Source organism: Embiotoca jacksoni, unplaced genomic scaffold (assembly GCF_022577435.1).
Source record: "Embiotoca jacksoni isolate LCO1_2020_lvr unplaced genomic scaffold, fEmbJac1.0.p SCAF_4, whole genome shotgun sequence".
Taxonomy (NCBI): domain Eukaryota; kingdom Metazoa; phylum Chordata; class Actinopteri; family Embiotocidae; genus Embiotoca; species Embiotoca jacksoni.
The window spans coordinates 11,330,009-11,355,508 of NW_027185392.1; the positions used below are offsets into that span (position 1 = coordinate 11,330,009).

At 39.1% G+C, this 25,500-nt stretch overlaps 1 protein-coding gene across 1 annotated transcript in view; it reads right to left on the reverse strand.

Annotated features, from left to right (window-relative positions):
* The window catches only part of LOC138209431 (inactive rhomboid protein 2-like), a 30,994-nt gene that overhangs the window by 4,985 nt on the left and 509 nt on the right, over window positions 1-25,500 (reverse strand). Inside the window, exons 2-17 of the mRNA XM_069168013.1 lie at window positions 14,875-15,024; window positions 11,695-11,846; window positions 10,714-10,897; window positions 9,755-9,976; window positions 8,997-9,125; window positions 8,487-8,596; window positions 8,011-8,208; window positions 7,534-7,645; window positions 7,085-7,159; window positions 6,622-6,783; window positions 6,009-6,094; window positions 5,798-5,861; window positions 5,574-5,668; window positions 5,385-5,460; window positions 5,201-5,301; window positions 3,923-4,076 (exon numbers count right to left, since the gene is read on the reverse strand). Of these exons, the coding sequence (XP_069024114.1) occupies window positions 3,923-4,076; window positions 5,201-5,301; window positions 5,385-5,460; window positions 5,574-5,668; window positions 5,798-5,861; window positions 6,009-6,094; window positions 6,622-6,783; window positions 7,085-7,159; window positions 7,534-7,645; window positions 8,011-8,208; window positions 8,487-8,596; window positions 8,997-9,125; window positions 9,755-9,976; window positions 10,714-10,897; window positions 11,695-11,846; window positions 14,875-15,012 (2,058 nt within the window). The 5' untranslated portion in view covers window positions 15,013-15,024. The remainder of the gene's footprint in view (window positions 1-3,922; window positions 4,077-5,200; window positions 5,302-5,384; window positions 5,461-5,573; window positions 5,669-5,797; window positions 5,862-6,008; window positions 6,095-6,621; window positions 6,784-7,084; window positions 7,160-7,533; window positions 7,646-8,010; window positions 8,209-8,486; window positions 8,597-8,996; window positions 9,126-9,754; window positions 9,977-10,713; window positions 10,898-11,694; window positions 11,847-14,874; window positions 15,025-25,500) is intronic.

A 25,500-nucleotide genomic window follows, 5' to 3' on the forward strand; every position in this document is an offset into this window, starting at 1 on the left:
AATCGACCGTGGAAGCTCTACTTTACTCAACATCAATTAAAAAGATGGCGAGTCTACGCTATGCCTATTTTCTAAAGTCAAATTTACCTCGCACTTGTAGTTAGAAAAGAAACATTTGATCAAATAACGTTTCACTTATTTGAAACGGTCTTTAATGTTTGCTCGTCACTCTGCAGAGATTTAAAGTTAGAAACCAGAGTTGTGGTACTTTCACAGCTCTGCAGAGCAACTTTACTTGTGAGAATCATCATTATTGCAGTCACAGCGGTTGTTTGAGAGATTTTTGCTCAAGCCATGGGGGCTCCTTAGCTCAACAGTTAAAGGATAATCCACTTAAACCACCTCTTTAAGTGGATTGACCGCCCTGTGTTGTGCCTTGAATGTGCTTCCACTGGTTATTCCTGGTCTGTGAAGACCTTTGAGCTGGTCGCTGATAAGGAGAGCTGGATGGTGGGATTTCAGGCTCCCACGTCAAGGTACGTCTTGCAGGAGCCACCTCATGTCACACTACGCAAATATCAGATAAAAGCACTACAGATACAAAGTAAAGGCAAGCTTTCATGAATTACTCGTCATGTAGGAGTATGTAAATCATCTGTTACACAGTGTGGTATGAAACATCTGTCATTGTTGAGGTTTAAAGAGCTCTCTTTACACATCCACTACAATCATCCATTGTATGAAAGAGGAACTACTTCATCTGTGTGCCAGGATGAACCTGTTCATAAACACGTGTAGACCAGACGCATCACCAGACACGTATGGTCTACGCAACAATTGTGGTTGTTTAAACAAACTAGTGTAATCCCATTCTCTGAGTACCACAGCAGTGGCCTTTATAAAACCACACAATGGAATTAGGCTAATCTCTAAAAGGGAAAAGTGGGCTTTACAGAAACACAGAAGGAAACAGACTTGCTGGTAAAAAGTACCACATGCTCAGTAACCTGTTGCTTCTTGCGAAATTACACGCTGAATAAGAAAATATACACTTTGACCTGATGACATGCTGTTTTTTTCAGGCTTGTGGTGCTTTTTTAGAAGACGACTGATAAACTTCATGTTATAAAAAAAAAAAAAAAAAAAAAAAAAAAAGTGAAGCTCCTGGTTTATCCTTATATTGTTCTCTTTGTATATAAGTGATAAAACAGGTATCTGATGTGAGTGCTTGACAAAGGGAAGGCTGACAGAGGAGAGAATAGCATGGACTGGTAAGAGCATTTTAAAAGCATGTACAGACATAACCCAAGATTGTATTTAGCTGCAGCTGACTCAGCAAGCACTTTCTCTCTCACTTAATCTTGTGTGCCAAGAGGATTGCTTCAATGTTCCATTAGCACATCCAACAGGACACTACGAAGTAGATTAACTATGGAAATAATGTCCAAATGAAACAAATGAAGTTTCATCCTGTACAGTAGGTATACAGATGGTTGTGTCAACATAAAGGATTCTTTAATGCTCACAGTATCACTAAAAGACTCCCTTCTCTAAAGAGTTTTATTCGTGGACCTCCTTTCTTTATCGCTGATCAAGCACACATGCTGATAAATCTCAGTGGTCATTGCTGTTGAGTTTTTGTACTACACTGTGTAATAACATATTACCTGTGGTTAGCACTGTGACATATTTATTTCTTGGATTCTCTGCTGAGACTAAGTGTTATATTGTTGCCTAAAACCAACAACACATGTTGGTGCTTGAATGGACAGCACTGCTCTCTTCATAGGAATGACTCAGCGACAGTGAAGTGGTCTCATGTGCTGTTGACTTCAGCTCTGTTTCTCTGTTTCTCCAGGTACATGCACAGTTAACACCGTGAGTATTTCCTGTGTCCCTCCAGACCTCTGGAGAACGAGGTAGTCAGGTCCGTTTTAATAATCCCCAAAAGGAGAGACTCCCTTCCAGTAAGTGAAATAAACTAAGCTGAGCTAAGCCACTGAGTGGGAACAGCAGGAAAACAGTACGTCGCTATCATGAAAATGTAACAACATTTTGTAACCTTATCAAAGACAGTGGCAAAATGAGAGGTGAAGGACATCTTGGTACACGATTACACAGACCAGCTTTAGCAGCTAACAGGTGTCAATTGAAGTAAGTGTTCTCTTCAATAGGTGTTAAAAGATTTTGGAGAACAGGAGCACATGTCCATGTCTCACTACAGAGATTTGACAAGCTTACTTCCTCTTTCAGAGAGTAAGAAGCTTATCACCAAATTTGTGAATTTCTTCTCCATGGAGTCTGATTCTGTCCGTTGTATTAAGAGGGCCTGGGAAAAGGAAATCAATGATGTGTTGCCTGATAAAATGGGACGACACTTTCCCATATTCAGAATTGTTCAATAAACAGCAGACATAGAATAATCAATTCAAAACTATTCATCATTTTAATTATTTTAAGGTCAAATTGTATAAGTGCAAAGAAAACAACATACAAGCGTAACGTATCGTAGCGTATCTATTTTGTTTAAGAATTGTTTCCTTTTTTTCTGCGGTTTAATATAACTCTCTCACCTGACTGGGACGTGACTCTTTAACTCTTCCTTTACACATTCAAACAGCTGTGCTGATGGGTATGGTGCCAGCAAAAAACTGGAGAAACCAACTCCCCCTTGCTTCAGAAACTGGCTGCATGAACTTGTTTCAGTTATCAATATGGAGAAACTGATAATAATACAAATCTCAACATGAATGGGAAAAGTTGGGTGTCCCTTTTTGCACTATCTGGAGTCAATTTGACTGCATTTGTACGTATATAGTGATTGTTTTTTGTTGTTGTTGTTTTGCTTTGACAATACTCCTAATTTAGATGTGTTGCCCTCCATAATTTCATGTGGATGATAAATGCTGGTGTGAGCTTTCATGTCCTTGATGTGTGGTTAGGATGAACTTCTTTTAGATATTGGGATCCCTCCATTAAGTGTGTGTTTGTGTGTTTGTTTAGATTGGGTTTTGGTGTGGATTTTTTTTCCTTGTGGCTGTTATGTTATCAAAATATGTCAATGAAAATAATAAATACATAAAAGAGACATTTGACCATCTGTGTTGCAGTGTGTGTATTTGACAGTGTGAAAGCGAGTGTGTGCATGTGCCAAGTGTGCGCACTTAAACAATAGAAATAAATCAGCTTCCTTTGAAAATCTTGACAAAGGTCACTGCAACTTAAACATGTTGGTGATTAGCATGAAGTAATTCAGGAGAAAACTTTTGTTTTTCCTTTTCTAAAACCTTTTACATTATTTTTGAGTTTGTGCATCTGAAAATGTACAGATTAATTTGTCTCATACTGTATATGTGCATGAAAGCATTAGACAGCACACAGGATGTGCAAAAATATAAATTGATGCCTGTAAATGTGTCTATGTTAATATCAAGAGACTGTGTGCGAATTGTACATACAGTGGTGTTTGTGTAGCTGCACATGTACTGTGTACTGTGCACTTACTATACCCTGTATACTGCGAGTATACAGGGTTAAGTAAATGCACAAACATACCCTGCAATTGATACAAATTTATTAAACAATTTCTAAAAATCAAGTTGATATTTTTCACGTGTGTAAAAAGTCTTACTTTGTGAAGGGCAATCATGTTTACAGATTAAACCTACTTTCCTACAATATATACTATGACGGCATTACTGTACACTTGTAAACGCACAAACAAAACTTCGTGCAACTGTTTTGATTAAATATGTAAACATAGAGGTTAAAAAATGTTCCCAAAAAAGGACAAAGCAGACATGACATGGATAGAGAAACTGATGTTAACGGCTGTAATTTAGTCAAAGTGAAGCCAACCGACTCCCCTTGCTGATGTCTTCTTACTAACGATGTATTCATCCTGCTCCAGTGTGCAAGCTATTTAAACCTCATTTGTTTGTGTGTATGTCAATGCATGGATGTCTTCATTAGAAGAACTCACCTCAGCTCTGTAGGGCAGGAACAGGGCAGAGGCAAGGTTTCCTGTGATCCCACTGAAGATGTAAATGATGGAGATACGGACCCAACCTGCCAGCTTCTCCAGGTCTCTCAGTATGGTCATCTGGAACACTACTGACACCACGCAGTGTAAAAGCCTACACAGACAGACACACAGACATACACATAGAGGGAGAGAGAGAGAGAGAGAGAGAGAGAGAGAGAGAGCGAGAGAGAGAGAGAGGATTACATCAGTCTGGGGGTGACACCTCTGTTTAATAGAATTTCAACCATGGCATTATAACAAATATGCATTTTAATATAATATTTGCCTTTTTTTTTTGTCAAGCTCCTTTGGCCTGTTTGCTAACTTACTTTAAAGAGGTGAACCTGAGGGATTTCCCTTATACCGTGTATTGGCTTTAAGTATTACAGTCCTCACGTGAGTGAAGTGCTCACGAGCATTGGCCTAATTTAGAAATATTTCATTCAGTTGGAATCCTCAGAGATGCTGACATAATGAAACCACACTAAGTAATCGTTCACAACAAATTACTGAAATAGTTCATTAACTGTGTAAAATGCAAAACACTTTGTGTGCATATTCTCTCTCATTACGACCCTGACGTCATATGATCATTACTGTACGTGCTTTAATCCTCTCTGTGCATGTGTTTGTTGATCTCTCTCCCACTTTATGGCAATCCTGCTGCGCTGCTGAACGGGAGCTTGTCTGATTAAATGAGACTTTGTGGGTGTGTCCCAGGGAGCAGATTGGTTCTAGCCTTCAAGCCTGCAGGTTAAAGGTCGTCTTTCTCCAGGTCCTACAGGCTCCTAACAGGTTGTAAACAGATCTGTAAATTGCCCTGGTTTTGTAGGGGTAGGTCGCATTTATCTTGTCTGAGTTTGTACGTTTTAGTTGCCCAGCTTTAGTCCCCTTATTTTTTTGTTTTGCTGTCAATCCATCCTGAAGCAACAAGATTAAAATACATATATTAAAAGGACGCCATTCTCTTGTCACTGATGGGTCTTGGGAGCTAAAATAGGGGAATCCCATTTTGTTGTTGGCAAGGGTCATAACACTTTCAATCTTATTTAGGAGTTATAAAGTGTTATTGCTGAAGTCTACATCTGTACTCAGCTGAAACAGCTAATTCATAGGTAATGGCAAAATAAAATGTTTTAACTGTGCCAGAAAACAAATAGAAAACATAAATTTATTTTAATTAAGATCCACATCTAAATTTGCGCAAAAACATAAACAAAAATGAAGTCTTAGTACCCTGCATGGAGGAAGAGCGAGAGCCAGAGACGGTAGAACTGATCAGGAGCGTCAGGGTTGAGGAAGGGCAACAAGCCGCACACGTCATCCAGACAGTGGACCTGCGTAAGAATAGTGAGATCAGGAAACTCCTATCACAGCAACAGGCACAGACACATGCTCATAATGCATGCACACACACTACCTGTGAGCAGAGTGTAGCATCCTCATGGAAGTAACCATGCATGAAAGAGCAATACTCTCTGGTTGTGATCTCACATCTACAGGAGGGACAAGCAAAATGCAATAAAAAAAATTTCCAACATGACTTGGTCATGACACGGTAGTTTAACAACAAGCACATGATTAATCACTAGGACAGGGATCAACCAACCTGCCCTTAGTTCCTATACAGCAAGGCCGTCCCTTGATTTTACAGTCCATGTGTCTGTAGCCTGTGTGGTTCCACTTCTGGGGGTAAGTACAGACCTGGTGAAGGATAAATAATGGGAGATAAAACAGACCGTGTCAGTATATGCCTCAACCCTGTTTCCTTCTGTAAACTTAATGAAGAAGAAATGATGAAGTGAATGACAGTGTAGCAGTAATGTCCCTCACCGGCCACTGGGTGATATCATCTGGCCACGTATGAGGCTCTGCAGAGGCAGGCTCTTCACACACTCTGGTCCCAGCATTCAACACAGCAACATAAAGGAGGGTGACAACCGAGTTTCATTAGAAAATATTGTTTTCTAATGATGACTTAATTCAGTATTTCTCTGAACTGTTTGTTTAATTAGGCACAGTTATCACACACACATATCCTCACCTGGGATCCTGGTGACAGACAGAACCAGAGGACCTGCTGATGTCCACTTGTTCATTGGTCCATTTAATAAAGGTAGCCAACGTCTCCTGCAGAAAGTTAAATAAGTCATTTATTTAACACAATTATCTTTCTTGTTTCACGGGGTCAATTGGGCATAACACAATACACACAATAGTATTCATTGCATATATCAGTAATACAACATCCTTTACACCTACAACACTTAAACAAGGTAAAAGCTGTGTTTGGCAAATCTTAATACAATCAAGTACATAAAGATATTTAGATAACAAGGTTTTTCCACAACATTCAATGTTGTTAGAGTGAATATGCCAGGGAGGACATAATAAAAAACAGAGCAGCTAGGAGGAAAAGTACAGCAAAGACGTATGAAACTAATTATCCTCATTGTTCAGGCGATTAAATACTTACAATTAAACTCAAGTGTTAGTCTATGTTTAAGATTGAACGCTGTTTCTACACTGTAGCAACACGTATGAAGACATTAACCTCTTTATTTTAATTTTCACATATATTTCCAAATTCTTTTTAATGTCAATTTGATTGAAAAACTGATCAGCTAATGCACAAGGGCGCAGGACAAATCACATACAGAGCAGTCAGAGCCGGGTGTCTGCACACATCCAGAGTTGTCATTCTGAACGCAGCAGCCAGAGTCTCTTTCCAGGTCTTTGGCCTTCTGGATCAGCCTGACGATCTGCTTGTCCTGACGGATGCATGGTGCAAACTTGGCCCCCAGATGGATTAGATCCTCCTAAAAGTAGAAGAAAATGATTGTAAAGATGAACAAATATGGCAACCCACACACTGTCAGGTCATGTACAGAAAACCAACTTGAAATGTATTCCTTACATCTATAACTTCTGGATGTAGATTATGTCTTTCTGTCTTTTAAGAAGTTGTAAATCTGTTTTTCATGCAGTCAGATATGGTTCTTTCTTTATTTCATATCAAATGCAGAAACCGTTATATATCTTAGCCAGTTGTAGAATAAAAAAAAAAAAAAGAAGGGTAAATACAGTAGTTAAATTGAGACCAAGCAGCAAGAGACTCACAGAACTAGGACCAATCCAGAAGTTCTCCTGCTGGATATACTTGACGCTCTCATAAATGCCTTTGTTCTTCAGCACCTACAGAGGGTGACAGAGTGACAGTTTATCACAGTTCCTGCTAAATGTTACAACATGAAGAAAGGACCAAAACATTTCAAGATTTTGAGTGTTGAATTCTGAGTGAAAAAATAATTAAAAACAAAATCTAAGTGTGTGAATTTCCAAACAGCTTAGATCTTTTAATACACCATTTTACAAAAAACAATGAACATCCATTTTTTCCACTAGAGATGCCAGGATGTTTATGTGATAGAATTTATATTAAAATGCAACCAATCGTGTCAAGGATGAGCATTTTTATTAAAAAAAAACAAAAAAAATCTGATTCTCATACAGTATTTGTAGTATTTGTGAGCAGAACCTCTTTTTTTGAAGTTTATAGCTTCACCTACCAGTTCAGATGTCGAGTGTTGCGCAAAACCCACAGGGGCGAAACCATATGTGCCGCACGCCAGCAATGTGATAACTATATGAACAAATGTGATCCAGTAGGTGAAGTAGGGCCTGAAAACACACACACACACAGACACACAGACAGACAGACACACACAGACAGGAGAACATAAAAGATGTAAAACAAGTAAAATCATGACTAACAGGTGCTGTTAGTCTGGCGTCGAACATCACATTACAAAGGACAACAATTTATTCGTGGCCTACAACTCTTTACTTATTGGTCTATAGAACACTATACCTTTTATGTAAGGCTGCAATTTCACTCTATAGACATTTATTTTAATGTTATAACTGCCAAAAAAAAAAAAAGAAGAAAACATGCATGTGCTAATTTCACCGGTTAGGTATCCTCTCTGAAGTCAATTATTTCAACTATGCAATGTCTATGCAGTGAGCCTCCACTCATTTCTAACCTGTGGCTGTGAAAGTCGTCTAGTTGCTTCTGGACGTTGCTGCTGAGGCTCCGTCGATAGTTTCGGTTTAGCCATTTCCCGACAACGCCCATACCGTAGTGACGCTTGTGTTTGTCAAATGCAAAGTGCTTAACTTGGGAGGCAATGCGACGACCACGACGACGAGAATGACTCTTTTCAGACACTACGGTCGGTGTCCTGGGGGTTCGAGACACAAGAGTGAGAGAGAGAGCGAGAGAGATTAAAAATGGAAAAGAAGAGCATCTTAAACTGGTGTCAGATTTTTAAGAACTTACGTTGGCCATAATTTTGCAGAGTTTTGATGATTTGATTGGGCAACTTTTTTGTGTGTGGCAAAATAAGGATTGTTAAATATTCCGACACAAGCACTGAGATCTATGGGAGCAACCAAGTGACTGCAGCGTAGAAACTCTGTAATGTTGTTTAATTCTTCGGTTGTGTATGAGTTTACTCACAGGCTGGAGAATTTCTGGTCAGGCTGCTCGCACGGAGCAAAAGAGGCCGACATGGGAGGCGATTCAAAAACATCATCAGCCATAGAGTATAACTCGTCATGGGCATCAACCTACACAGCAGAGGTAATGGAGGTCACAGACGATGTGCAGAAAGTGAAAAGAAGGCTCATTAATTATTATACACATTATTAATTAATGTGTCGTCTGACATGGTCTGTGTTTAGAGAACACATTTTGTTGCAGCAGAGGTTTAGGGAGAGAAGACATACAATACACCTGAAGAAATAGAAAGGGAAGAAGGATAAAGAAAGAAGAAGATAGTAGTTACTGAAGAAAGGAGGCTCAAACATGAGAGAAACAAATAAATAATGACAATGGGATAGGATGACGAAGAAGATGACTACTGACACATTGAGGAAGGAAAGTTAAAAAAAAATTACCACCTCGTAAAAGCAAAGAGGGAAATTTCTGCTGGGCACCAACAGGGTGGTGGAGACAGTGGTTGCTAACCTTGCTGAAGAAGAGCGACTCAGACGTGTCTGCAGAGTCCACAGTTTCTTCGTCCATCCAGCTGGCCCGGGCAAAGCTCCTCCTGGGGAAACTGCGGCCCGTCTGTGAGCCTGCCAAGCCATTACGACCCTGGACAACACACACACCACGGAACAAGTGATTTCACACATGCATTGAGTTTCTTAGATCAGATCTACTCTAAATATGCGTACAAAGGGAAACGAATGGCTTGATGCTGATCTATTCCTAACTTTTAATGGAAAGCCTGTAACCTATAAACAACTTATTCTGTCATAGTATTAATATATTGAAGGCATTATATGAAAGCACAGGTTTTATACAACATTAGTTTGCTGAGGATTTTCGAAACTGAGTAAAAGTATGAAGAAGCTGCACTAAGCATTAGTTTGGATACCTCCTCTACTTATTTTCTCATCAATGCAACAAAAGCATCTGACAGAAGACTATTGCCTGCAGAGTTTAGCCTGTGAAATGTGGATTTACCTCAGAACCACTGTGCTCGTGTTTTCTAAAAATGATTGACGATGAATGACTTTTCCACGCCATATAATTTATTGAGATTACACAGAAATCTATTTTGTTTTTACAACAGAATAAATACAATCATGAAAAACAGTTAAAATTGTGGTTGTTGCGGAAAAAAAACGGACAAACCTTACCATGCACCTATTTGCAAATAATTAGTAAAACTATCTGGAATACGTCAAAAATTACCCATTTTCTGGTACACCACCCACCCGTAGCAGGTTGGACGCCGCTCTGATGCTCATGCGGGCAACGGACTCTCTCTTTCGCCGGGGGAAACGGCTGTACCCGGAGCGCTGGCTGGTGAAGGAGCTGAGTGAAGTGACCCCGGGTGTGACAGGAACCCCCTGAGTGGTGTGGGGTGTCCTGGGGGAGCGACTGTCCATCTCATCTGGGTAACGGAAGGCTCGTCCCCGAGCCAGGGGGTCCACGATCTACCAAAAACAGAAACTGGGGTCAACCTGGCGAAAATATGTGTTGTGTTGCACCATGACATTGACATGAATGTTGCCAATTTGAAATCCCTTAAGTTGACTTTCAACAACACGCAGTATTCTCAGGGAGTGAGTACAAGAGAAGAGTCACTCAGAGTCTCTTGAGAGAGATTTGCTCTGTGTTTGTGCATACATGTACTGCAACTATGTATAGTGAGATAAAGACTCACTATGTCACAAGACTAAATGCGTTCAGATTTCAGAATGAAACAAGTGGATGATTGTAAGCAGAGGACAGAGAACAAAGATGATGAGCAGATGAGCAGAGCCGTCAGACATGGACTGAAGGCAGAGAGATGATTCATCAGGGACACAGATGGTCCACGTCTGTCACCATGCAGCACTGTAATACCGTGTCTCCATACAGAAACACCGTATTGGAGCAAGACACATTTGCTCTCTCTCTTCACAATCGCCATCTTATCGTTTTGCTCCCCTTGTCTCTCAAGGAGTAAAATTATGCAAGTGTGAAAAAAAAAAAAAAAAGAGTTGTAACTTTTTGTCAGTTTGTAAAACTGTCTACACTGTCTGTTATGTCTCATCCTGTTTCTTTTTGTTCTCTGTATAACTAGTCTTTCTTTTCATGTAAAGGATCAGGATATCAAGATATATCGAAACAGCTTATGTGTGTGTAGGTTGAGGCACACAGTGATCATGTCTCTGTGATGGTAGCATACTTTGGGCATCTTGTGGTTGGCTGGTGAGTCCAGGCTCTGGTCAATGCTGGTGGCCGTCTCAGGCTCTCTATATTGGGCCTTCAGCTTGCCGTAGCGCTGGCTGCAGTGGCGCAGGCTCTTCCTGTGCCATAGCTGCTGCTTGGTCTCACAGTCTTCACCCACCCCAAACCACTGGGCTGTATTTCTAGATGAACAGGAAGAACACAGTGGTCATAGTCACACGTCATACTGAAACTAGATCAAAGGAACACAGGACTAGATAGAAAGCATGACACTAAACACAGCTGGAGTTGCAAAATATGAAACTGGCTAACATATCCACAAAACATGATCCTAAACTTTTATATAGTATCTGTTCATGAGAATCTTCTTAGTTTAAACAACAAACCAGCTAAATTGATGGAGAACTTTTTTACTGCTAGAAAAAAGGTTAGATAAATTTGGACACCAAAACTAATAAATGGTGTTTGGTTTAACACGGACACAGCTTGCCTAATTTTCACTGCACTACATAGCTAACAATGAAGATTTCTGAATATTGCATACACTTCAATACTGTCCATTACTGCGCATTATTATTGGACGTAGAATGTTTTTTTCACATTTTTATCTCTATACTTAATCATGTGACTCTAAGGACATGTTGCTGGTAAATACTGACAAATTAACTGTCTGTTGTCTATTTATTAGAGGACAAGAGGATTTTTTTTTTTGTGTTATTGAACTGTGTGGAATAAACAATGTACCTTTTGACTATTTAAGGTGACCTGTATTGAACAGCACTTGCATCGCTTGTATAATACAATTCAGTGAAGAATTATTATTACGTTTTTCCACGCGTTCATGACGTTGCTGATGATTTATATATTTATTGTAAGTCTCTAATTAAAGAGTGTTAGACTTAACTCTGACTAGCAACCTGACGTTCAATGTTCAGAAACGTGACACAGAAGAAGGGAAAAAAAACCTTGTTCAGCTTACTTGCGGATGCTTTGTGAGAGTGATGTTTGTCTACTAAACTTGGTCCTTCTGTCTCTGGCTGAAAAGCCTGCATCTCCGGTTCCACCGACGCTGTCCGACATCGAACCAGTTGCTTGACCACTCATGCTTTTCTTCAGGGACGGTCGTAGAGGCTGACCAGAGGAAATGAGAAGTAATGTTACAATCACAGTAACAATAATTGTTGATTAATGTTGTTTTTTGTTGATATAATAAACAATGTAAACAAAATAATAATGCCTGCATAGACCGGAAAATTGTCAATTGTTACGATTACAGTTGTAGGAATATTACAAGATATAAAGCGGCAGAATAAGCAGTAACCACTAAATTACAATCAAATTATAAGACTGTTACAAAAGTAATTAGGTAATTAGGGTTGGGGACAAGACTAAATCGCTGTATTGAGATATTTAAAGTGCTTTTCCATTGCAGTAACAACTACATTGAATCAATATTTTGTAAGCTCATGTATTGCTACATGGGCCTTGGGCCGAAAAAACAAACAAACATCCCATCTCTCTACTCTCTCAAACACCCACTTGCGTATGCTGCTGAGTGTTCTCCTGTTATGTGGGGTGTAGTGATTCCTCAGAAAGACCATTATCCTACCCTGCAGCGACTGTGTGTTTGGTGAGGCTAATGGTCGTGTCATTCTGAGAGCTAATGGGGCACGAAGCGACTTGTAAGTGGGCCATATGTTCAGGCTGGGACTTAACGTGTTGAGACATGTTATTGATGAAAACAAAGGTTACACATGTAAATTCTACAATTTCTAAACACTTTATGTACATGTATTTATTGCAGTATTTATTACAGTACACGATGCAGCAAATAATTTCCAAATTTAGCATTATCTAAAAGCGTCCCAGTAATGGAAAATCTAGTAGCCTGAGTGTCTACAGTACAAAGATACAGCACACGCCTGATTTCACACTACATTTGCATGTTTACGACACTACTTGTCCTTTACGAACAGTTTAACTGTAACACGCTCAGTTAAATTCTGACTACCGTCTGCTGTGTGGAGCTCAAATGACCCTGTTTGTGTTCTAAACATGGAGTCCAGAGAGGAAAATGCATGGGCTTGTGTTCATGAACTGTAACACAGCAGTCAAAAATGCCTCCTTGTGTGAGCAAATGGAAAAATTCTGGAAATAATCTTTTGTTAAAAATAAAGAACAACCCAAAGTCTTTTATTTTCTGCCCCTGTATGCTAATTCTGGGACAATTTACTCGTGGGCATGGCGCACCAAAGTACTTTATCAGTAACAACCCAAATCAGTTTCTTTAACCACTGTGAAAATGGCAGAATTTCAAAAGTATTTTTTGGAATTAGTTTTTAATAAAACTGAATTTCCAATCATCCTACCAAGTACCTTTTTTTTTTTTTTTTTTTTAATCCAAATTTAATTTCCTGGTTGTTATCTAAACCAATACACTACCCTCAAGTTAATTAGGACCATGATTGATCTGAACCTCCATTTTGAAGCCACATAGTAAATAACTGGTTCAGTCATGTTTATTTGTATCTAAATTTTGGAATAAAGTTTTAAAATTACAAAACAATAATAATAAATAACCTTGACAGGCCACTAAACCCCAAAGGGCTGTCTGATACCTGCTTATTTTGAACAAGAAACGGAGAAGAGATTCTGCCATTAACAATAGAACCAATCTCAGCACAGCTGCTGTCATTAAGCTTCATGTTAGTTTATTTTATCAGACAAAAAGAAAAAAATATATATAAGTTTGTCTGCAGCAACAGCTGGGTTTTGTGGATGCTTGGGATTTTTCTGTGCTTTCACTCTGACCTAGATATGGATATTGTGAAAGTATTTTAAGGATGACAATTGTTATTTTCATAATATATTTACACAATGAGATTTTTGATAAATAATCATCAGTAATTGGAAATAATGTTTAAGTGGGAAAAGGCAAATAATAGAAAAGCTAGAACAGTCTGGTAAGTTCATAACTTTACCATACTGTACTGCATCCTTTAAAACCAGGAAAAGACAACAGTTATATCAATATTATATCATAACTCCATCAAGTCATATCATCATATTTCATAATAGAAATATATTGTCCGGACCAAGTGTTTTGTGTGTGTTTGTCTCTCTCATTACACACACACACACAAAAACTAGTTTTGGTGTATACATGTTATAAGAAAAGGTGAGTGACAATTGTCATCAAATCTAAGTTTAGTTCACTGTATATAGAGGACATTCATAAGTTAAATTCAGGCATCAGCTATAGAGTGAGCCTGACACAAATAGACCCAGCTGTTGTCACGCCTGACTCACGTGGACATACACACAGAATAGAATTAAGCAACAGCAGCGAGCATATAGAGTGTGGAGCTTATTAAACAGCAGGGGACCACTTTGGAGGAGATGTGGCGTGCTAGTGTGATTATATTGTATATCTATGGGGGGAATTTCATGCTTGGTACATTTTAATTGGTATTTTAGGATGCACTATAATCTTCCAAGCATTGTAATGGAGAGGTGACCCAATAACCAAGTGGTCAGGGAACAGACCACCTGGGCACAAACACAATTTCCAGTTCGATTCACAGCTGGCCAGATCTTTATTGTGTCACTCCACTGCTCTGTTTTCACACATCAACACAGCGCTATCTGAATAATGGCCAAAATGCCACAAAAATAATATGTAAAAAAAAAATAGATCACTACAACCCTCACACTCACTACAACCAATCAGCATTTCCTTATATCGGCTGCTTAGATTATTTTGCTGTACAGGTACAAAACAAGATTATAAACAAACCATATTTTGTCATTAGGAAGTCAGTCCCCCCCACCTTTCAGGCTGACCTGCTGGACATGGGAAAGCCTTGTTTTTCATGTGTCAAATTCAAGTGAACTCTGTGAGAACCAAAGGAGGAGGCTGAGTAACTAGAAGCGAAGTGTTTTACGAAGCGCCACACAGACATGAATGGCAAGGGAATTTTGGTCAACCTGCCCCTTAAGACTACCTTTTAAAACTTTATATTAACTCAACATGCACAGGAAAGTACTTAACACGATGACATAATGTGGTTGGTCATGTGATAATATATCTTCAATGTAGCTCTCTGTCTCACGAGGCCAAGCAGTGAAAAACAGGGTTAAGTCGAGACAGCCAGCCTACCTGTTTCGCGGGGTCATATGGCATCATCTGCTCAGGTGGAGGGATGGCTATCACAAGGCTGGGTGGCTTCTTGCTCTTTAGACGACTATCTGTTTGGCCTCTGTTTGGAAGAGGCTCCTCCCCCTTATGCGATGCCATCCTGTCAGAGTGCTGGAGATGAGAAAATGTAATGGATGCATTTTACAAACATAATTTCAATACATCTTTGATATGCTATCTATCCACAGGTTTGTAAGTCTATCTGTAGCTGAAACCTCTGTACCTCTTCTTGTAATCTGGGTTTCCAAACAGGATTACTGTCAATTTGACTGACCAAAAGCATCTCAAAATATGTTCATAAATGTTTTAGTAAACGATCATAAATGTTTTAATAAACACACTTTTTTTTTAAAGACAAGACGAAATTGATGTTAGAAAATAAAATCTCTAAATAAATGTTATAATTATGCTGGCGATAGTGGATGATATTAAATATTTCTTCAAAGAAATGTGAATTCACTCGCAGCGCTAAGAAATGCAGCCAATCAGCATGTTGATATTGTAGAACTAAAGATATGCCTGTGTGCAAATTAGATTACTGGGGCAGGGTGAAAACATTTAACTAAATTAAATTCTCAGTTTACAAAAAAATACAAGATTAAATTATTATTATTTAGTCTGCTTTTGTATAAAGTCTCTCCTAGGGGAAATTTTAGCATAACAGATGACCTAACGCTTTCCTTTAAAGCCCAACACTAACGCAAAAGGAAACAATACAAGTATCCAAACAAACAGTCTCCTTAAAAGCAGCTGGCTCTCTTCCAGTTTAATCTGCTGAAAACAATTACATCACTGGCAACTTTCCTTTCATTACCTTCATATGCAATTTCTTAAGTGAACCTAATAGGGCTTAGCTTCACTTCCAGCAGATGAGAAATGGTGTTATATCAGGGGTTGCAAGCTTTTCTTACTGCGCAGTGCTGAGGCCACTAATTTATCTTAATGTAACTATGAGGCAGGAAAAGAGGAAAGGGAAGTCTCTTTGGGACTGTTTCATTATGAATATGCACCTAAAAATAGAAATCAACAAAGGTAGACAAATAAATTAATGTCACCATTATCTATTTCTAAAATTTCACAACCCTGCGGAGTGAAAACATGGTTTAAGAATAAGGAATAGTTATCAATGTTTTCAAATTAATTGCATTTTAATACGTGTATCTAATCTGACAGTGTCATGTAATGATTTACAGTATTTGCCTGTTAAAATATTATGATTCTTAACCCTTATCCTGGAGTGGGAAACAGACACGTGTGCATTGTGTTTACAAATACACAGTAGCACTCAGTCTATCATGATATTGTAAATCTTTTGAAAATGGATTCAGAAAACCATCTAGCAGAAAACTCAAGATCGACAGACAGAACACAGTATGACTTTATCTAATTCAGTCAATTAAATACTTGACAAATCAACATATTTCATCACATTGGCACAAAAATGATGCTATCATAATGCCACAAGGGTTCCTGTTTGCTGATTTGCAGCACTGATTTGATTCCGTAGCACCCAAATGTTATTAGGCTTGAAAAAGCAACTGATGCACCAGCTGTTTAGATGTTGGGAATGACATCTGATGACATCAGATGACAGCGATCAATAGTTCTCTCCAATCATCAAGCACCCTCAAGGTGATTAGTAATCAATATCCCTTCCCTCCATTTAAATGCTAAATAGTATTTCACTCATCATTATTGACTGCATGTAATAATGGTGATCAAATCTGAAACTTGTTCTACTTGTTAATGAACTATATCCTTTGATAATCAGCTTATATGCAAAACTGTGCAGCCAGCTATTTAGAAAATACTCATCAAAGCACCAGAAGGATGACTCCTGCAAGATCACCGTTTTACTGCTGTTTACAAACAACATATCATATTTATTGAAATGCATCCCATGTGTACACACACTGTACTGGATGACACAAATAACACACTCATTACTCTCTCTGAACAGGGACAGAATAACATTATCAAGCTTATTTATCTCCGTCTTCCAGTCTTAACCAGTCACAGTCAACATCGAAGCAAGCGGCCGGTCTATTCCTGGAGCTCAGAATGCCTCACAGCATTACATCAAGTACTTCTAGAGAAATCAAAGGCATTGCAGGCATAAACCTATAATGTCACAAGCCTTGGCCAAAACATCCATTATCGTCTTGAAAGCCTTGAATTCTGTCCCAGAGTTGTGGTTCATAAAATCAATGCAAGACCGAGGGTGTCTGCGACAGGAATGGCAGCCACACAGAAATCTGACACCTGCTCAGTCAATAGCCTAGTTTCCACAAGAGAGCCCAGGAATGATTAGACAGAGCTTAACATAATGTTTGTTACACATCCTTTGCTCCAATCCCCCCAAAACACAATTTAAATGATACTTTTACGCTTTTCAATTCCGCCAACATTGTTTTCAATTAAATGAGTTAAATATTTAAAGCTTGGGCAGAGTGCCTGATTCAGTCCTCCTGAGACAGAGAAGAGGCGAGTGGCAATCTAGCCTGTGGTTCAATGGAGTAGTGGGCAGGAGCTGGAGTAAAGTGACTTGGATAATGAAATAGCAAGGAATTTGGCTAATGGATAGAGTGCTCAAGTAGCAGAGAGACTGCTGCTGACCACAGTCTATCAATGTAGACAGGCAGTTGTTAGGATCCACATAGGAAAACGAATGGGGAGAGACGATGGACTGTATTCTCCCCAGGAAAGATAACTGAGATATGCAGAGAGTAGAAACATTATGTGAAGCATGTAAGTAGATCTGTGCGCATTTTTCATGATACTTTTTTAAGATGATACCAAGACGTGTAACTATACTAATACAAAACTCAGCTCCATATTTAAGTGAAATGGTCTACACTTGTACAGCGCTTTATCACCTTATGGTCTCAAAGTGCTTTGACATGGTTTTTCCATTCACACACTAATGAGACTAAGTTGCCATGCAAGGTGCCCGCCATCAGGAGTACACTAACACACCGATGGTGGGCCATCGGAGGCAACTTGGGGTTCAGTGTCTTGCCCAAGGACACTTAGGTATGTGGACAAGAGGAGCGAACCACCAACCTTCTGATTAGTAGGCAACCCACTCTACCATCCGAGCCACAGCCTCCCCTTCAGTTAAGTTGTGCATTCAATAAAACAATATCATATCACAGATTTATTTTTCTTCTAAGTATGGATCTCAAACTACTGTCCAAAGGGCAAGTTCCTCCATGCTAGTGCGGTTCTCTGGGACCCCAGCAGGCTTACGATTCATTGTTAAATCTAGCCCACAACTCTTATGTTTCCAATGTTTTTCCCAATTTAATTTGTTCCCAGTCTTTATGATTTATCTGACATTTTTTGACAAAATTGAGTATTAAATTAGGCTTTTTCACATTTAGCAAATTTAGTTTCAACATAAGTAGCGTTTGTGAGACCACCATAACTACAGTATCAAAATTTCTCTTTAAACCTAAAATACAGGTGGAGCTGGAGCACTAACATTATCAATAGAGGGGACAAATTTCAGATTTATGTGCAGATTAATGTAACTGCCTTGTCTTTTAATTGTACGGAGAAAATTGCCATTCTTTGGGAATACAATACAATTTTTAAATAAATCATTCTACTGAAAATGCAGACCATTATTCTAGGTGTGCGTGAGGGAGAGAAGTGGAAAAGACAAGTTGCAGCATCATCATACTATTCAATCAGAAAGACAAAAAAAATAATTGTTTTTCTCCCAAGTGTTTAATAGTTTGAGGCCGCGGGTATAGATCAGAGATCAAATTCAAGAAGGTGAAACAGAATGCAACTTCAACATGAGTATTTCCTGTTGTATGATGCAACTTGAATACATATTCTTAGAGGAGGCTTTTTCCTGTTGAGTTGAGTTTACGAAATTTCCCCACTGTGGGGTTAATAAAGTCAAAACCCATAAATATAACTAAATTTATTCTGATTTGCTCAATGATCAGAGCAGCATTGAGAAATCAGACAAAAAAATATAGAAAATAAAACCCACTTCTTCAGCAGGTGCATGTTAATGTCTGTTATGGCAGCCTGTTGATACCAGCAAGAAAAATATACTATAAAGTTCAGTTATTTTTAGATAAACCAAGGAAAACCAAGTCGAGTTAAAAGTTATCTGGAAAACAATGAAAAACTACAGCAAAACCATTAGTATGCAAAGAAAGAAAAAAAAAAAAAAGGGGACACTGCAGGAGAGACAAAACACCAACAGGTTCCCAAACCTCTGAGTTGAGGGGGAAGGGGGATAATTACGTTAACAGATCCCAGAGTGTAAGCCATGACTGCAATGACATCATCCATATGTAATGCTGTCACATGACATGCAAAATACCATCCCGGCATGTCTTAGCCTCTCTGGGGTATAATAATTCACTGGTTCATCTAAACTGCTCTCTACTTGACCACTAACAGCAGGCTGTGTATGTTGGTCACCTCCATCCCCATTCGTTTAGGGATGTCACATGCTCCTCTGCGAGCGTGTCACCATGGTAGAGTCTCTTCTCACAGGGAGAGTGTTTGTGTTTATTCCCATCTGCCTGATGCTCAAGGCAGCACTGATAGATATATACATACTGTAAACATGGAGACAGGTTGAGAGTGCTCATTTAATCAGAGCTGTGAAGTTTTATCTGTATGCATGTAACAGGCTGCAAATGCGTACAGCCCTTATCTTATAAATCCACACCCATAACACCACATGTAGGGGAGAGGAAAAGATCATGTTTCACTTTCTGACACAGTCAACGCTACATAAGCAGTTGACAAACTCCATTTGGGACAAGACAAGTGTACTGTGACTTAGGTTATGTTTACACAGCGCTAGACAAGCATGCAAAACAAGAGTGCTTATCCAGTTTAAAGAGGTGAAAGGTGAAAGTGTGTGTATCTGACTGTGAAACACTATGATCAGTCATTTTATACCCAACTTCAATACAGTTAAACTATCATCATGGGGGTTAATAGGAAGAATTACAGCCTGATACTCTACGTGTAGTATAAAAACACAACTACGAGATACAAGTTGAGACTTCAACAATGCCTACAACACTCTTTCCCTCAGTGTATTTTTGGCATTCGAACCAGGGGAATGGTTGAGAATTGACACTATGCGCCTCCACAGTAGTAAAAACGATGTTCTTGGTGCTCGCTGGAGGGGAAAAAAAAGCAAGTCTTTCTGTACTAAAGCATTTTGAGTGCTAAGATCAGCCTTTTTTCGACTTCTTTTTTCTACTTCATTTTAAGCATCGTCTTTCCAGAGCAACTCGTAGTAGTCAAGCAAGCTTCACATTTCTTTCATGGTTGAAAGTACAGTGTTCACAACTGTACAGCTGGTCACAGCAGCCTGCCGCTGTGACCAGCTAATGTTTCTGTTCAGGACAAAGATGTGATTGTTCTCCCCCAATAAAGGAGAATCTGAATATTCAATACTGCTGCTACCTTCTGACTGAATGCAGAGTTCTGGATAACGGTATCTGGACAGTAGGCTGACTGTGATGAATATTTTTGATCAAATATCAGGCCCACTGAGCAAAGGTTTCATCTATCTCTTCTCCAAGCTTTATTCCACTCAAGCCCTCAGCCTTGTGATTTACTGGTTGGAAAATCTTCTGAATGCATTCAGCAGCTATGTGCAGTCTGCTCTGTAATGGACTTATGGACAAATATTTACAGGAAAGTTTTTCATGGAGTTCAATGACAAAAGTCTGGAAAATAATAAAAGAAACTTGTAGTGGTTTGTGATTGAAAACCCTATTAAATCACACCCCTTACTTGAACACTAAACCAGGCCGCTACTTATTATAAATCTTGTTTAGTTTCATTATCAAAAGCTTAAGGCAGCATGAGTCGGTGATCATTATCATGTCACATGGCGCTGCTTCTGACACTCGTTTGAATATGTGATCACCAACATCTAGGTTACAGACAATATTGCACAACTTCTTTCTTTTTATTATGCAGACCTGAGAGTTTGTTTATTCACATTTTCTTCAACTATAGCCGTCACCAAAAGTTATCTCGAGATAACTGTCTATACACCGATAACCTAAAAATCTGAATTCAATTTCGAGGTTAGCATTTTTTTAACAAATCCAGAATTTTAATGTGCAGCAGAAGTATCGCTGTTGTTGAGGGCAGTGCTGTTTGTGGACTTATTCTGAAACTCTAAATGAGGAACTGACTCATCACTTCTTCCTAACAACCAACATGCATCATTCCTTGTAAAGCCGGACAAGAATGCTTACAAAAGCATGCTGTTTGTGAACCATGTATGTTAACTATTTAAACATGAGCGTCATAAACTTTAAACTGCATTACTGAATACAAAGCTTTTTAAATGAGATGAGTACTGTTAAGTTTTCCAAATAAATGGTCCTTAACCTCTGCAATCTGGCAAAAATATCAGAAGACCATAGTTATACATGGATAGAGAAATCTGACACTTTAAGGTGCTCAGAGGCTTAAAACAAGTGTGAATAAAATGATGAAGCATCAGTGAGGAATGAGAGGAGAGAGGAATGAATAATAGTGGGAATTGTAATAATTTCATTCTAAAGACTGGACAGCATTGAGGGTTAAACTGACTACAAGTGAGGATGCATAGAAAATGTTAACATCCTCGCACAGACTCTATATGTCAACTACAAGTTCATATGTGGGAAGTGTCCAGACAAAACTGGAATTAGCGCACATGTTTTTGGGTTGTGCATTCAAAAACTATTCCCCATTTTTAGTTCGGTATTCATATTGTAAGACGCACAAACGGTCTGCTGCTCTATTTATCCAATGTGTTTTTAATATGCTTGTCTAGACAAAACACTGGCCATCTACATGGGTTACGGGGGTTTGCCGTCCAATAAGTTGGGAGAGTTGTTCAACTTTTTCTGCTTTTAAATATTCATCCAAGCAGTCAGCAATCCAAGGTGTCTGTACAGTAACATTCATACAAACACAGATGCTGCTTATTTAATGTATTGTTCTCCCTGTCTCCATGTTTGAAGAACTCAGTTCTCCCATGCTGTAAATGGACCGCTAGCGAGGTCAGAGTGGAAAAAAGCCTTAGAGTACACGGGCCAGCAGCCAGCTGGGACAATACCTTCAGAACAGAAAGGAATGCTCGGCTCTAACAAGACCTTTTAAGGATAATCAAAAACATAACAGCAGCACAGAAGTCTTTATACTTCACAAGTAAGTCTGGTTTGCTCTGTTGCGAGGTGTGTAGGGTTAAAAACGATTATCATGACAGAGCACGCACCAGCAGGCGCTTCGTCAGAAAAGTGCTACTGAAGGCGTAGGAGAGTGTGACTTTCAGTGCTGTCTGCGTGTTTTCTAAACAGTCATAAAAACAACTGAAATCGCCCCCACATTGTTCACATACAACCACGATATCTCTTGACAATGACTCTAAACAACAACTTGCTTCTTTACATGCGCCACTACCTGTCTTTGGCTGATATCAGCACATTGGCAGCTCAAACTGATCAACTGTTTCATTTCAAACCCATCAGAAAACAGTAACTCAGGGTCACTACTGAGACGGCTTCAAGCTAACCACTCCAAAAAAAACAACACTGCACCTTTTCCAGGAGCCGACATGCCCAAACCCGTGTTAACAGCAAGCTACTATAATTCCTGCAATTCCTCAGCAACAGCCTTGGATTGAGTCCAAGAGTTCCTCACACATTTCTGGATCTGACCTACATAACTGATGTTTAGTTTGTGCACGCAAAAAAAAAAATCAACTAAACGGCTGTATATGTGCTAATATAAGGATTTTGGGAGAAATTCTTGTCAACTAAGCCATCTTCCATTTTAAACTGAAATATTCAAAGTAGTTCACTCTCACCCATTGTCACAAATGAACCGCAGCGCCAGACAGAATACCAGTATCAAACATTTTGTCATATCTTAAGGGGAGGGGAAATTAGCTTTTTCCAAAGTAGTCAAAAGTATCCACAGAAATTATTTTAAGGTGAATGAGCCTTTGGGTTTCAAAGCATTTCCAGAGTCTCCCAATATTTTGAGATAATGTGTCATGCGTGGTGGTACAAGGGTTGGCATGTCAGTGCAGAAAATACTTCCAAGGCGATCCAGCAGCTTGATACTCGTTTCACCGGGGTGGGTTGTAATTATTAATAAAAAAAAATAAAAAAAACTGTTTTCTGGGTGTGGCACGGCAAGGCAGCTGAAATCAGATAAGATTCTGAAAGGAAAGCCCCAAGAGGGAAGTTACGTGACAGACTGAAATACCAGCAATTCTAGTGGGCAAGCCGAGGGGTTCCCAAACATCTAAATATACGAGCGGGGAATTTTGTTATACTTTATTCGGGACTGGAATTCTTTTTTTGTTGTCGTTGCGAGATCAAACGGACTGTGGTATGCTGTTGGTGGGGAGGTAACCGTGAGCTGATATACGCTACACTAAGTTCACCAAAAGAGTCAACAATCAATCTGTTAAAAAAAATCCCGGTTTCACGGGGACCGACAGACACCGTTTGGAAAGAACAAGAGAAACATCTATACCTGTTGAACAACACGGAAGATCTCAGTTCTGGAAACGTGAACTTAAAGAATGAGGCACTGAAATATGTGCCGGGTTTGGACTCATGGCAGAACATCTGCTGTTTCTGATAAAGCGCGTGACCTTTCGGTTGAACTAATGTTTCTTTATACGCAGTGTAAACTCTCTGATTGGAACTGGGTCACATGTTTCCTCAGTGCAGCCTATTAACTCGGTGACAGGTGTGGAACTGGTGCAGACAACATGCCAGTTCAACCATGCAGACGCAGCTGTTGCTTGGCGGTCTGCTGCACGAATGTCTTGCCTTCTGTGCTTACACAATGAATTTCCCCTTCTCTGGACGGACTTCACACCTTAAGAATGTCCCCATAAGGTTTTTACATAGACAGCCATCAGAAACACCCTGCAACAATTCTCTGCTTTTCACAGCTTCCTCTTCAAATACATGCGTGTGAAAATGCACTCGACTATGAAGTAGGTTCATTTGAGCTGGTCACTACATGGAGGATAAAGTAATAACGAGTTTCAATTTTAATCTATTGTGTCAATTAAATAGGCTTGAAGGCCTATTAAATGCTAAGATATTAGTATTTCTTCTTCGGTTTTTATGATTTTGAGTGCTAGTAAGCATGAAGAAAAACACTGCAGTAATGCAGTTTGATTCTTGTCATTTTGACCATACAACCAACCTCCCACCCACATGTTGATGGAGCAAAACACGTCAGTAGTACAAGTAGTAGCGACACTAAGTTTTAATATACAAAAGTAGTTTGCATTGGCACCTGAACTCACTATATTGTTAATAACCACATGCAAACCATCATTCAACACAACTGCATTAACAGATAACAACAGCGGCAGATCTACATTTTTACCCAGATTAGAAATTAACTGAAAATTGTATGAATATTTTCTTTTCATGGTACAGCATATGCTGCTTCTTGGGTCTATAAAATACACATTATTGCTTATCACTATGACTTATTATCACTTCGATACCTGGTTTTTAATAAACTTTGATAAGTTGCTTGGACTTGGCTCTCGCAACATTTTCTCAATCTCACTTTAAATGAAATGAATTTTTGGTGCTCAGTCCTTCCCGCCAACCAGCAGTATCACTTGATGCTGTTTTTTCCTGGTACTCTGCTGCAAACCTCAAGTTCAGAACCCGATTCCTCTTCCGCAAATCAAATCTGTTCAAGTCAGCTTCTTCAGTCAGGAGTTTTAGCTAAGGTCGAGTCTTTCCTTCCTCTAAAGGATCAGTCATGCTTTTATTAATTAGACGCTGGGCTATTACAATTATTTTTATGTTGTAATGGGGGCTGACCGAGCTTTCTCAGTGGCAGCTCCAAAACGTTATACTAGCCTCCCCCTGGAGATTAGCTCATCAATTTCACTACCAGTGGTCACATCTTGATTTAAACATATATATTCACACAGGCATTTCCAGATTAGTTTAAATTTTTGATCTATTTTCATAGTATATTGACTACTCCTGTATGTATCTTCATATCTTGTTTTGGTTTTCACACTATTTGAAAAAAAAAAAAAAAAAAAAAAAGTTATAGCTTCATTTGTTATTTTATGGCTGATCCAATCTCATTTTATCAGCACTTCGGTCAAAGTATGTTAGATATAAATTTGCTGTATAAATAAACTGACAAGCTGGTCTGATGTGTTTGCCAGCTCCTCCTCACATGTTTTCCTCAGACCAAAGGGAAACATCTGAGATGATATCCTCTACAGCCTTTTTGAGAACCGCTAATGGACCAACACTGAGTTATGTAACTCTCCAGGAGCATTGAACGTACAGTAGGAACAAACAACTATTAGGCTACATTTTGCTTTAACTTTTAATCTGCAATTTGACTACCGACAGGACCGTCTCTATTTCAGTCTCAACTAGTCTACGTACACCTGAAGATGTTTCAAGATCAGCCACTTCGGCTGTAACGCAGATATTCTGTCATTTCTGTCATAATTCAGTTGGACGATTATCCCTCATTAAATCCAAACACCACCTCCTGCATTCATTGACAAACAGATGGGTGGGG